Genomic DNA, 12,437 nt, shown 5'->3' with positions numbered 1-12,437 from the left:
TTTTAACAAAAAAAAAAAAACCGTGGTTATAGGTTAGTACATTTAACTATGGTTTTGTAGCAAACTGTAGCTATAAATAGAAGAATTATAGTTACGGTTTTATAAAAATCTGTGGTTGTAGATTTGGGTATATAATTACAGACAATTTGAAAATTGTAGCAATATGCATCTTTTAGCTATGGTTCAACTTGTGGCTAAAGGTTCATATGGTTTGCGTTCACCCTTTAGCTACGGACAGATACCATAACTATAGATGAGTTATAGCCACAAATTAGTTGAACCGTAGCCGTATGCTATAGCCATGCGAACATAGGCTACGGTTTTTTGTCCATAGCTAAAAGTCATTTCTTGTAGTGAACCAAACACAGCCTTAGGAATGAGTAGGTTGGGTTCAACCCAAAATCTCAAAATATGCATGTGTTATTGTCTTCTTGCCAAGATACTATCAAGCAGGTCTAGGATCATTGGAACAGAAGTAAAGATGACCTAGTTACTTTATATTAAGGAGAACTAAATTTCTTTAAACCACTATGCAGCAATTCTTGTTTAATCTTTTCTTTTAGCTATCTAATATGTCATTCCATGATCTGAACTGTGTAAGCATGCCAAACTATCTAATATGCGATCACAACACTACATAACATTGTTGAGGGACGATTTGTATTGGATTTCTCAGCTGCTTGGGTCCATCTTTGCTTGCTTGCTTTTTAAAATTTCCACTGGTGGATTTGCAGGAATCCAATACTAGCCAAATTATTAACTTTCAAACAACAAAAGCCCAAATGGAATCCAGTAAATTCTTTCACTCAAGACTTTAATGTGATTCACAATGATTTTTTTTTTCTTTTTGGTATAGATTCACTAGGTCAATACTCCTTGGCATTGATTTACAAATTGCTCTTGATTTTGATTCAAGTCTTGCTAGCTTACTAGAGTTGTACCCTGATTTTTATGTGGTGCATGGAATGCATTGGTTAGGATTTTTGTTAGTCTATGGAGTATGGACATGTCATCTGATATTTGTTAGCTTCTTCTGTATGTTGGAAGAAGCCACCGATTTGCAGGGTGGTGTCTCAAGGTAGAAGACAACCCAAAGCCTGTTTCACATTTTCACAAGCTGTCAGCCTGACACAAGCCTTCCTTTATCTAGGTTTGGGCTTCGGCAGTGCATGACAAGAATATTTGAATTTTCAATGCATGGGGTACAGGAGTTTCCTTCCAGTTCTAATCAAGGAAGAAGGGTAAAGACCAAGTACTGTCTTCAAGCACACATGGTGTTTGCTATGTAGAGCTGTATCTTCTTTGTGTTTATCTTCTTAATATACAATATTTGAACAATTTTCAAAGAAGATAAATGGATTGTCACATGTTCAATTTTTCAGTTCATGCCCGCCCTATATCCTACCTTGCATACTAATATTAACCATTCAAAGTTTTATTTTTTTATTACAAAAGTTGACTATTAAAAATGCTTATTTTGGACATGTAATATGTAGCCAAGAATTTTGGGTTGAAATTTGCCCCGTAAGTAGAGGAAAAAACACCATTTCAAGTTGGGGTATAAGTTGATTTGGAATGGAGGATTAAACATGTGGTCAGTTGAAGAATTGGAGTAAGTTGCGAAGGGAAGCTCCCTAGTCCCTACCCAATTGGAAAACCTTTTTCCCATGCACTCTAAATTTAATATTACAGATTTTGTTGGTTCATGTATGATCTACCCATGGAGACATGGCATCACATCTTGAATCCAACTACATAAATACTTATGCAAAATCAGTACATTTGCCTAATATATACTATTAGAATCATTCATCATACATAAACTGCATGGCATGTCTAGCTCCTTGCTGATTGCCGCTACAAGAAAAATGGGCTTTAGTGACGGACGTACAGTGATGCCCGTCACTATAAATACTCTATAGTGATGAATTTAACATTCCACCACTAAAAATATACTATTTAGTGACAAAGAGATTTTCTGTCACTATAAAGATATTATAGTAACGGATAGTTAAAGCTCCGTTACCAAATTGTGATTTATAGTGACAGGCCACTGAATGTTCGTCACTAAAACACAAAATCTTGATATATAGTGACAGACAATTGTCATTCGTCACAACTGATAAACTTATAGTGATGGGTGACTTGATCACCATCACTAAATATTGAATTATAGTGACAGACAATTAAATCGTCATCACTAAATGGAAAATTATAGTGACAAATAATTGAATTTCCGTCACAAAAGCACAAAATCTTGGTATATAGTGACGGACAATTGTTATCCGTCACAATTGATTGACTTATAGTGACGGAGAACTTAATCATTGTCACTAAATATTGAGTTATAGTGATGAACAATTGAATCATCGTCACTAATTGGCAAATTATAGTGACAGACAATCAAATATGTCACAAAATAATAAAAGTTGATTTATAGTGATGAATAGTTCAATATCAATCACATAATCTTTATTTATAGTGATGAGCAATTAGGTATTTGTTACAAAATCTTTATCATTAATAAAAGACAATTAATGTTTTTTCACAAACTAAAATCACAACATTTTCATTTTGGGACATTTTTGTAGTGACATTTTCTCATAATCATTGTTTAAAGGTTTCTTTGTTTAAAAAATATATTAAATTGGACATTTGAATTGTTGAGTTGATATATCCAAACAATGGGAAATAGGTTAAAGACTTAGATATTTAAATGAAGTTTTGGTAAAATTCCATTTAAGTTCTACATAGGGATACTCTTAGGTCAAGTTTTTATAGACCATTAATAGCTTTTAATGTTGTGGAGGCTTGATTGGCACATACAGTATGCTTGATAATAAGTCTAGGGCTTGGCATTTGAGCTAGCTAGCCAATGAATTCATAAATTATATGAAAAAGAAATATAAAATATTAATATATGCAATTTTTTTCTAAATTCATAACCATAATATACCATATATTCCTCTCTCTCTCTCTCTATCTATCTATGTATGTGTGTGTGTGTATATATATATATATAAAAGTTTGAACTGAGCCCTAACTAAAGGAAGGAGAAATCCATCATATGGATGGCCGAACCATGATGGATGGTTGGGTGAAATTTCAAAAAAAATATTTTACCCTTCCTAGAATTGTATTCCCTGTTTTAGAAAGATCGTATTTTTCAAGGATCGTTTTTGCACCGAAACTGGACTAGATTTGAAACCAAAAAAGGGAGAAGAATACCTGATACGGATTCTACACGTGTAGTTCCCAAAGTGGGTGCTCACACCCAAAGAGGGTACCAAAACCAGCTTCCACTGAAGATGGCGCAGCTTAGGTTGAAGCAGGTTCAGCAACACAGTTCTTCAACAAGAACTGTAATCCAACAACTTGGATCGAGCAAGAGAGGTGAGAACGAAATTATTCTAATTTTTCTTGCAAAATCAGAAGTGAGAACTAATCTCTATCAGTCCAAGAACTGGAGAACAAACTGGGTTTGTATGGCGGCAAGAACAAAAGGAGAGAGAGAGCTGAGAACAGTGTGATCTGGAGAAGTTCGCCCTCCTCTATTTATAAGCCTTAAAGATCATCTCTCCTAATCGAATTAGGAGCTTCCTAATCCAAATCTTTATTTTAATTTGAACTCTTTAAGTGGATAAGACTTATCCTCTTATCCTAAAGGCTAATCCAAACCCTTATCCAAACCCATATTCGCCCAAGTCACATGACTGCTTAAGCTATCATGTGACTTCTTAATTAATCCAATTAATTATGGGCTTTAGGTCCATTAAGCAAGTGACTCACGTCCCTAATTAGTTTTTGGCCAATTTGGCTCTCTTTGTATGGCATGGGACCCCAACAATGACCTCACATAAGCCCATATGGGTATGGCCCAGTTTCTGTGAAAAAGCCTGGCCAAATTCATTGTCAAGCACAGTAAACCCCTGAGTCCATCAGTATGGGCTCTTAATGGGCCCAACATTTACATTAAATGGTCATTGAGTCCAGCCATCCTATGAAGTTCCAAGGGCAATGGACTTAAGTGAGATATAGCCCATCAACTAAAATAACCCTAAATTGTCTTTTACACTTAACCTCTCAGCCCTTAATGATCAACCACTGCTCGACAAGGAAGGACCTCTCCCCTGGATGCAAGGTATAGTGTTGCACTCTCTGCTCAAATGGGTCCCGGGAATTAAAACCTTTTGCAAACATTTTTCTTAAAACATAATATGCATATATAATAAATATATTTTGCAAATCTCAAACAAGTTTGAAATCGATTGTCGACAGTTTTGGTTTCTCATGGTGCGCGATCTGACTACTCCTAGTTGGAGGGCGATTTGGACTCTAGATGGACGATGAATTGGACCGATCTACAAAATAGTCTATCAGAGAACCCGGGGTAGCTAACCCGGCGAGGTCGCTCCGATGCTTAAGTCAGTAATTATGTTGTAAATGTGAGCTGAATGCTTGACAGCTTGAGTGCTAGAGAGTAGAGTAATCATGCGTACCTTTGCCTTGAGATTTCGAGTCTTTATATACTGGAGTAGCCGTGGGCTTCACGAAAGAGCTCCGAGTTCTCTGGGCTGTAGAGATAAGGTTGGTTCCGTTCTTGAATGAGAGTAGTACATGGATGAGGTTTATCATCAACCCTCGATTCAGACGGATTCGGGATGAGTTCTTATCGTGATCTCGGGGGATTCGGGATCTGTTGGCTCATCGTGACCCCAAGAGATTCGGGATCTGTTGGGGAGGCTTTCGGAGTTGGTTATACGATGCTTTGGCTCGTTAGCTCCGAGCTAGAACTTTGATTCTTCAGTCCCGAACTGGATTGGATACCCGAGGTGCCTCTACGTTGAGGCGGGTTTTGAGCCGAGGTGGCTGGATACCCGAACTGCAAATGTTGCAAACTGGGCTTGCCTAACTGAGTTTTCATCCTTCAATCAGATTGCGCCTTTAGGCCATGCCAAATCATCCTTCATCAATTGCCCCCCACTCCTCGTGTTAGGGGTCCCAACCTAGTGTGAAGAGTTCATTAAGGGTCTAGGTGGATTTGGCATGAGGTCTAGTCAATTTGGAGAGCAAACCGTTGGTTCGGCCTGTTCAACCGTCTGGCTCAACCACGAAATGACCCAGGTTGCGTCCCGGGCATGCGCGGATGTCACGCGGTTTATAGATTCTGCGGACGTCAAAGAGCGCGCTCAACCGATTTCGTCCTCGGGTATCATGCAACCGGTTTTCAGGGGAGTCATTGGATCACATAGGTCTCAACCGTTGATCACCATGTGGTGAACTATAAATAGGGGACCGAAGGGCCCCTTTCCTTCACCAAAAATCTTGTGATTGAGCTCTCCTGAGGTCGCATCAGAGTCTTTCAGCTTGCCACATCTTCCTTTGTGTCTGAGGTTGTTTTTGTCCTTTTGGTGAGTTTGTCTTCTTTCATTAGTTTGTTTTCCTTTCCTTTTCCTGTTCCAATACATCTAGTGCTAGTATAGATAGACTACTTAGTGGTTCTAGTGAGCCCAAGGGTGCCGAGGTGCAGTCCTCGGCTCCCACTGACGAGGTTAGCTCTTCGCCTGTGAGTTCCTCTCTTCACCTCTTAGGAGAAACACCCTTACCCGATGTCGGGCCATCTCGGTCTAAGGAACCTGAAGCTCGGGTAGAGGGACCGACCTCCAGAGAGGGGTCCCATCTTCTTCTCGGAGTCGGGATTCAGATGACTTCGACCCTTCCACGATGACCTTGGACAGATTACTATCCTTGGTAGCCCGTTACCGTCTTCCCGACACCGTTACTTTTAGTATTCCTTTGGGTCGGTACCCTTGGGTTCATGGTCACCATGAGCTCGTGGTTTTTGAGGAGCAACTCATAGCTGGGTTGTGCTTCCCACTCCACCCTTTCATCATAGAGATTATTAAGTTCTTTGACATTACCATCGACCAATTACACCCAAACTCCATCCGAACCATAGTTGACATGATCTCTTTGTCCCACGAGTATAACTGACCTCTTTCCTTAGAAACCTCTAGTTCGACCTGCTCGATCAAGAAGAACTCCGCTTGCCTATGCGGGGATACCTGACAGAGTTACTACATCTCCCCCTGCCCTGGGTTCAAAATCCTGTTTGGCAGCCCGAACAAAGTACCGGCCTGGAAGAGGAGGTACTTTTTCGTCTGTAACCTTGAGGGGTGGCCCTTCCCGACTCACTGGCGAATGGCCATCAAGGACCCCAGGGTGAGACCAGGGCGGTCGCTAATTCCTATAGGGACCTCGGCCTAGAAATGAAAGATTTCTTGGCAGAGGATAAGCTTGTACGAGCTAGGCTGAATCCTCTTGGTAGGCCTCCACCTCAGCGCTCATATTACTCTTCCTTATTTTGTACTTACTTCGGTTCGTGACTAACCTCTTCCTTTTTCCCTTGCAGAAGCTATGCCGGATGTCAATGCAAAAAACCTTCTGAAGAGCGTCTAGAGGGGGAAGAAGAGGAAGGCCTCAAAGAAGTCTCATCGGGAGGCCAGTCCTTCATTTCCCGCCCAAGCCGAGGTCGTTGTGCCAGAGCCGATCTCGGTCGAGCTCCCGGAGGAGGAGGTCCATCCCCAACCTCCAGTTGTGGATTTGGATGAAGACTAGGACGAGGGAGCTCTGCCTTGTGAGCCCGAGGGTGCTTCAGTGCCCGAGCCTCATCTCTCGAAGGAGAGCATTATGACCCTGCGGCTCGGGCTCCTCAAGAGTAAAGACACTGTTTTTCCTGCAGAAGTCGTGGAATGGGCTGACAAGCCCACAAGTCAGCTCGGGGGCAGGGCGGCCAGTTATTGCATGGTGGTGAGTACCTCGCCCTTTTGTTCTATTTCCTTATTCATTTGTTAATGGTACTTACATCTGCTTTCTATTCGCCAGGTGAACTCTGCCATTCATTCACTTGTCTACCAGTTCAAGATCCGCTTGAAGCGAGCCAGGGAAGCTGAGGAGAATGCTCAGAAACTTTACCACGAATTGGACATAGCTCGGGGTGAGGTTCTTCGAGCTAAGAAGGGAGCTCGGAGTCACTAGGAGCAGATCATCATACTGACGGAGGAGAAGGAAAAACTCAAGTGTGATAACGAGAACCTCGATGTGATGATCAAGGAGTGCACCGAGATCTTTGACACTACCATCTAGGTTGTGCGAGTTCAGGAGAGAGAGCACGCCATCGAAGATTTCAGGGAGTCTCCAGAGTTTCACAATCTCCAGGTTGAGTACAGATCAAGCTCATATCGGTCTGGTTTCAAACATTGCAAGTGGTTGATGCAGCGGAAGTTTCCCAAGCTCGACCTCGGAGTTGTTTCCATGCCGGATGTCACTTTTGAGATGGCAAATGTGGCTAATGAAGAACCTGGCTCCTCCGAAGAGGAAAGTGACGACGAAGTCCTTGAGGCGGGGCCGTCAGGAGAAGCAAACCGAGAGGACATGGAGGAGGATCGCATGGAAACCGACCTACCTGGCAGTTTGAACATATAACCTTGCCTCTTTTCTTGAACATCTTTATCTGTAATGTACATCCTGGGCCTCCGAGCTCGGTTATAGTAGTTTTTTTTTTGTACTTTGAATTCTACATTAATGAAAACTAAGTGTTTTGGCAATCTTCGTGTGCAAAAATTATTCTAAGTGTAGATTACTCCCAAGCCAGCGAGCTAAACCAAATAGGAGTGAACTTTACCTAAGTATAGGTTGCTGCCGAGCTGGTGAGCTCGACACTATTAAGAATGATATAATTGTCGTTGCATGCTAGGACGATCAGACATTGTAGGGTACATACCCAAACTACCTATGCCTGGGTCACTTATTTGGCTAAGTGTTAGTTATCCCTAAGTACCGAGCTAACGAGCTCGGCTCCATGTGGGATTAACCTTACATTGTTGTACGCCAAGGTGAATTAGACACTGTAGGGTTTGCAACCGAGCTATCTATGCCTCATAAGTGACTAAGACTCATCTACCTATGCTGAGGAGGCGACTAGGACTTGTTTGCCTATGTTGAGGAGGCGACTAGGACTTGTCTTGGTGCCGAGGTCTTCTATCAACTCGGCGCCATAGCCCATAGGCTTCTGGGAGTGACTCGCAGTCCTCTCTCCAGTCCGTCATTTTTGGGTTGCAAGTTCACGAGTAGTACCTTCTTAGGTTATCAATATTCCATGCTCGTGGTACCTACTTCCATTCTAAGGTTTCGATCTCATATGTGCCTTCCTTGAATACCCATTTGACTCGGTATGGTCCTTCCCACTTTGGTCCGAGCTTGCCAACGCCGGGCTCTGGTACCATAACCTTCCGAAGAACCAGGTTGTCGATGCGAAAGTATCATTTTTTGACTCAGGCGTTATAGTACCGAGCTACTCTTTGTTGGTAAGTTGCGGATTGAATATAAGCCAGGTCTCGTACCTCTTCTATCAGATTTAAGTTGGTACGGAGCTCGTCATCGTTCATCTCCTTATCGTAAGTGTGGTCACCTCGATTTCCGCTGGGATCACCGCTTCTGTGCCGTATGTGAGGTTGAAAGGGGTTTCACCTGTAGCGGTCTTAATGGTAGTTCAGTAGGCCCAAAGGACACTGGGTAGTTCGTCCACTCACAACCCCTTAGCTCGAGCTAAGTGAGTTTTCAGTCCATGAAGTATCGCTCTGTTAGTGACCTCTGCTTGCCCATTCACCTAGGGGTGTGCCACCAAGGTAAAATTCCGTTGGATCCCCATTTCGGAGCACCAATTTTGAAACTTAATATCTTCGAACTGTTTCCCATTATCGGATATTAGCACCCAAGGTAGTCCAAAGCGACATACTATGTTTTTCCAAAAGAAGTTTTGTACGTTGCGGGCTGTGATCATTACCAAGGGTTTGACTTCCACCCACTTCATGAAGTGATCTACTACTACAACCAAGAATCTCCTCTGCTCTATTGCTGGGGGAAAAGGATTGAGGATGTCGATTCCCCACTACGCAAAGGGCCACGAGCTAGTGAGGTATTTTAGATCAGCAGCAGGTTGATGGTGAATGTTGGCATGCCTCTAGCACCTATCACATTTTTTTACGAGCTCGAGTGCATCTTCCTTCATTGTGGGCTAGTAGTAACCTTGCTTTAGCTCTTTTTGTGTGAGAGCTCTTCCCCCTAAGTGTCCGCCGCTTAAGCCTTCATGGGTGTCGCAAAGTACATGCTCTGCTTCTGAAGGTCACAAGCAACGTAGGTAAGGGAGTATGAAAGACCTCCTGTACAATTGTTCGTTTATGAGGACGTATATAGCTGATTGGCACTCTATCCTTCGGGCTGCATTACGTTCTGCAGGTAAGGTCTCATGGAGCAGATAACTCACGAGTGGATCAATCCAACTCGGTTCCTCTTGTGATACGGGAGCGACCTCTCCCGCCCCCCCCCCCCCCTCCCCCCCCAAGAATGTTGGGCCAAGGTAAGTCCTCTATGTACATAGTTCACATGGTGTTGCTACTCGTGCTGACTAGTCGTGACAAGGTGTCGGCCTCAGCGTTCTCGGACCTCAGAATCTGCCTAATGAAGTAGGAGATGAAGTTGCGTAGGATCTCTCTAACTTTGGCCAAATAAGCTGCCATAGTAGAGTCGCGGGCTTCGCACTCACCAATGACTTAGTTAACCACCAGTTGTGAGTCATTACATACAATGAGGTGCTTGGCCTTCATTTCCCTCACTAAGGTTAACCTGGCGACCAATGCTTCGTATTCTACCTCGTTGTTTGATGCCTCGAATCTGAACTGGAGAGCATATTCTAGTTTCACCCTGCATGGGCCATACAGTATCAGTCCTGCACCGCTCCCCTACTGGTTGGACGAGCCGTCAACGTGAAGGATCCAAGGCTCCCCATCCTAGGTCGGTTCTGCTCTGACCGGGACCAGTGCCGCACTAGTCGAAGCTCCCATCATGCGGTCGAGCTCGATCAGCTCAAGGGTCGCTATGCTGAACGTGCATTCTGCCACAAAATCAGCCAAGACTTGAGGTTTTATTGTTGGACGAGGCTCATACCGTATATCGTACTCACTCAGTTCGATGGACCACTTCATCAATCTCCTAGATACCTCAGGTTTGAGCAAGATATGCCTCAGGGGTTTGCTGGTGAGAACGACGATAGTGTGGGCCTGGAAGTATGAGCAGAGCTTCTGGGCTTCTATGATCAGTACGTATGCTAATTTCTCGATTTCCAGATATCTGGTTTCTGCATCCTGCAAAATTTTACTAACATAGTGGATGGGTCGTTGGACCCGATCTATTTCTTTGATTAGTACCGAGCTGACCACCTCATCGCTCGTGAAAAGGTATAGTTTTAACACGTCCCCTTCTTCGGGTCGGGTTAAAACTGGGGCGGTACCTAGGTATCTTTTTAGCTCATCAAAGGCGAGCTGGCATTCTTCAGTCCATTTGAATTCCTTACTCTTTTTTATTGCTATAAAAAAGGGTAGGCAGCGATCTGCCAACTTGGACATGAAGTGTTTTAGGGCAGCAATCCGACCAGTCAGCCTTTGAACCTTTTCTATTTTCCGGGCTGGTCTCATATCTAGAAGGGCTTTTATTTTATCCGGGTTGGCCTCGATGCCACGTTAGTTGACTATATAGCCTAGAAATTTACTCGAGGTGACTCCGAATATGCACTTATTTGGATTTAGCTTCATGTTATATCCTCGTAAAATTTGGAAAACACTTTTTAAATCATTCAATAAAAAATCCAAAAACGGGGTCTTGACAACCATGTCATCAACATAACACTCTATTTTATTGTCGATTAATGGCTCAAAAATCTTATTTACAAGGCACTGAAAGGTTGCCCCGGTATTTTTTAATCCGAAAGCATGACCTTGTAATAGTATAACCCGAACTCGGTTATGAAGGTGGTCTTCTCTTCATTAGCAGGATCCATCCTAATCTGGTTGTAACTGGAATAGGCATCCAAGAAACTCAGCAACTCATGCCCTAAGGTTGCGCCTGCTAGGCAGTCAATCTTGGGTAGCGGGAAGCAATCTTTTGGGTAGGCTCTATTCAGGTCGGTGTAATTGATGCACATGCGCCACTTTCCATTGGCCTTTTTCACTAGAACCGAGTTAGCCACCCAGCTCGGGTAATGAACTTCCCTAATGAAGTATGCCGCTAGGAGCTTCCCAACATCTTCATCAACTACCCTCCAACATTCCGGGGTGAGGTTGCGCTTCTTCTACCTTACTGGCCTGACTAAAGGGTCAGTGTTCAATTTGTGAGTTATAACTTTTGAATCAATTCCAGGCATTTCTTCCGCGGACCAGGCAAAAATGTCTAAGTTTTCGAGTAAGAAACATACTAGCTGGGAGTGGAGTGGTTTGTTGATTGGGCACCGATCTGAAGAGTCTTGGCCGGTTCATCAACAGAGACCGGTATGTGGTCCGTCTCCTCTATCGGGGAAGCTCGCTCATCGGTGTACTCCGCGGGTCGCTCAAGCTCGACATCTTCTGCTAGCTTCCTTTCCTTTAAGAGCAGTTACGTAGCATTTGCGCGATTCGAGCTGGTCACCTTGCACGACTCCCACCCCGTAATCAGTTGGGAACATCATCGCTAAATAGTAAGTGGATACTACTATGCGTAGAACATGAGTGGTGGGCTGACCTACTATGGCGTTGTAGGGGGAGGGAGTCACGACTACCAGGAAGGTGTGCTCAAACCACACGATGTTTGGCCACATGCCGGCTTCTACAAGTACTGTGACTCCCGCAAGAGGTCTGACCTCCTCGCCGCTAAACCCTACTAAAGGGGTGTCTGCCGGTTTCAGGTCGCTCTGCTGTAACTGTAATTTATCAAACGTCTCTTTGAAGAGTATATCGGCCGAGATGCTTGAGTCTACCAATATCCGCTTTACTTTGAAGTCATTAATTCGCAGCTTTACTACTAGAGCATCATCGTGAGGATACTGGATCCCGCGTGCATCATCGTCAGTGAAGTATATCGGTCCTTCAAGCCGAGGTTGCTTTGGCAGGTTTTCCTCTTCATTTTCTAGCTCATGGACCAAAGTGTTACCGGCTACCAAGGTACACCCCGTGATGATGGATCCACCGGTAATCATGTTAATTACCCCGCGGATCGGTCGCTCTTTTGGAAACTGTCGTGGTGGTTGCTCGTTCTACCTGCTGGCTTCTAGGGCATTCCTCCTTTGGTTCCTCTATCGGTCTGTCTGCCGATCTGTTTGTCCCCTTTCTTCACGTAAGATGAAGTTCTTCAGGTATCTGCATCGGATGAGTTCCTCGATCTTGTTGCGAAGATTCCTACAATTCTCTGTGTTGTGCCCATGATCTCGGTGAAAATGGCAATAAACGTTCGGGTTCCTTGCTATTGGGTCTCCCCTTAGCCTGGGAGGCCATTTGATGAAGGAGGAGTCCTTAATGGTCATTAGGATCTCTCCTCTTTTAGCATTCAAGGGTGTGTAGTCTGTTCTCTCC

At 43.7% G+C, this 12,437-nt stretch overlaps 1 protein-coding gene across 1 annotated transcript; it reads right to left on the bottom strand.

The window, feature by feature from the left end:
* Positions 1–11,440: 11,440 nt before the first annotated feature.
* On the bottom strand, positions 11,441–12,064 carry LOC148802420 (uncharacterized). The gene has a single exon (XM_088897897.1). It carries the CDS (start codon positions 12,062–12,064, stop codon positions 11,441–11,443), a length of 624 nt encoding a protein of 207 aa, XP_088754023.1.
* Positions 12,065–12,437: the final 373 nt, after the last annotated feature.

This window comes from Nelumbo nucifera, chromosome 2, assembly GCF_055504915.1.
Source record: "Nelumbo nucifera cultivar China Antique chromosome 2, China Antique-T2T, whole genome shotgun sequence".
Classification (NCBI taxonomy): domain Eukaryota; kingdom Viridiplantae; phylum Streptophyta; class Magnoliopsida; order Proteales; family Nelumbonaceae; genus Nelumbo; species Nelumbo nucifera.
Note: the sequence above shows the minus strand (reverse complement) of the source record. Positions and strands in the feature narration are given on the sequence as shown.

What these genes read in the sequence shown, in the direction of transcription:
- LOC148802420 (XM_088897897.1), bottom strand. Translation starts at nt 12,064, where the DNA reads ATGATTACCGGTGGATCCATCATCACGGGGTGTACCTTGGTAGCCGGT.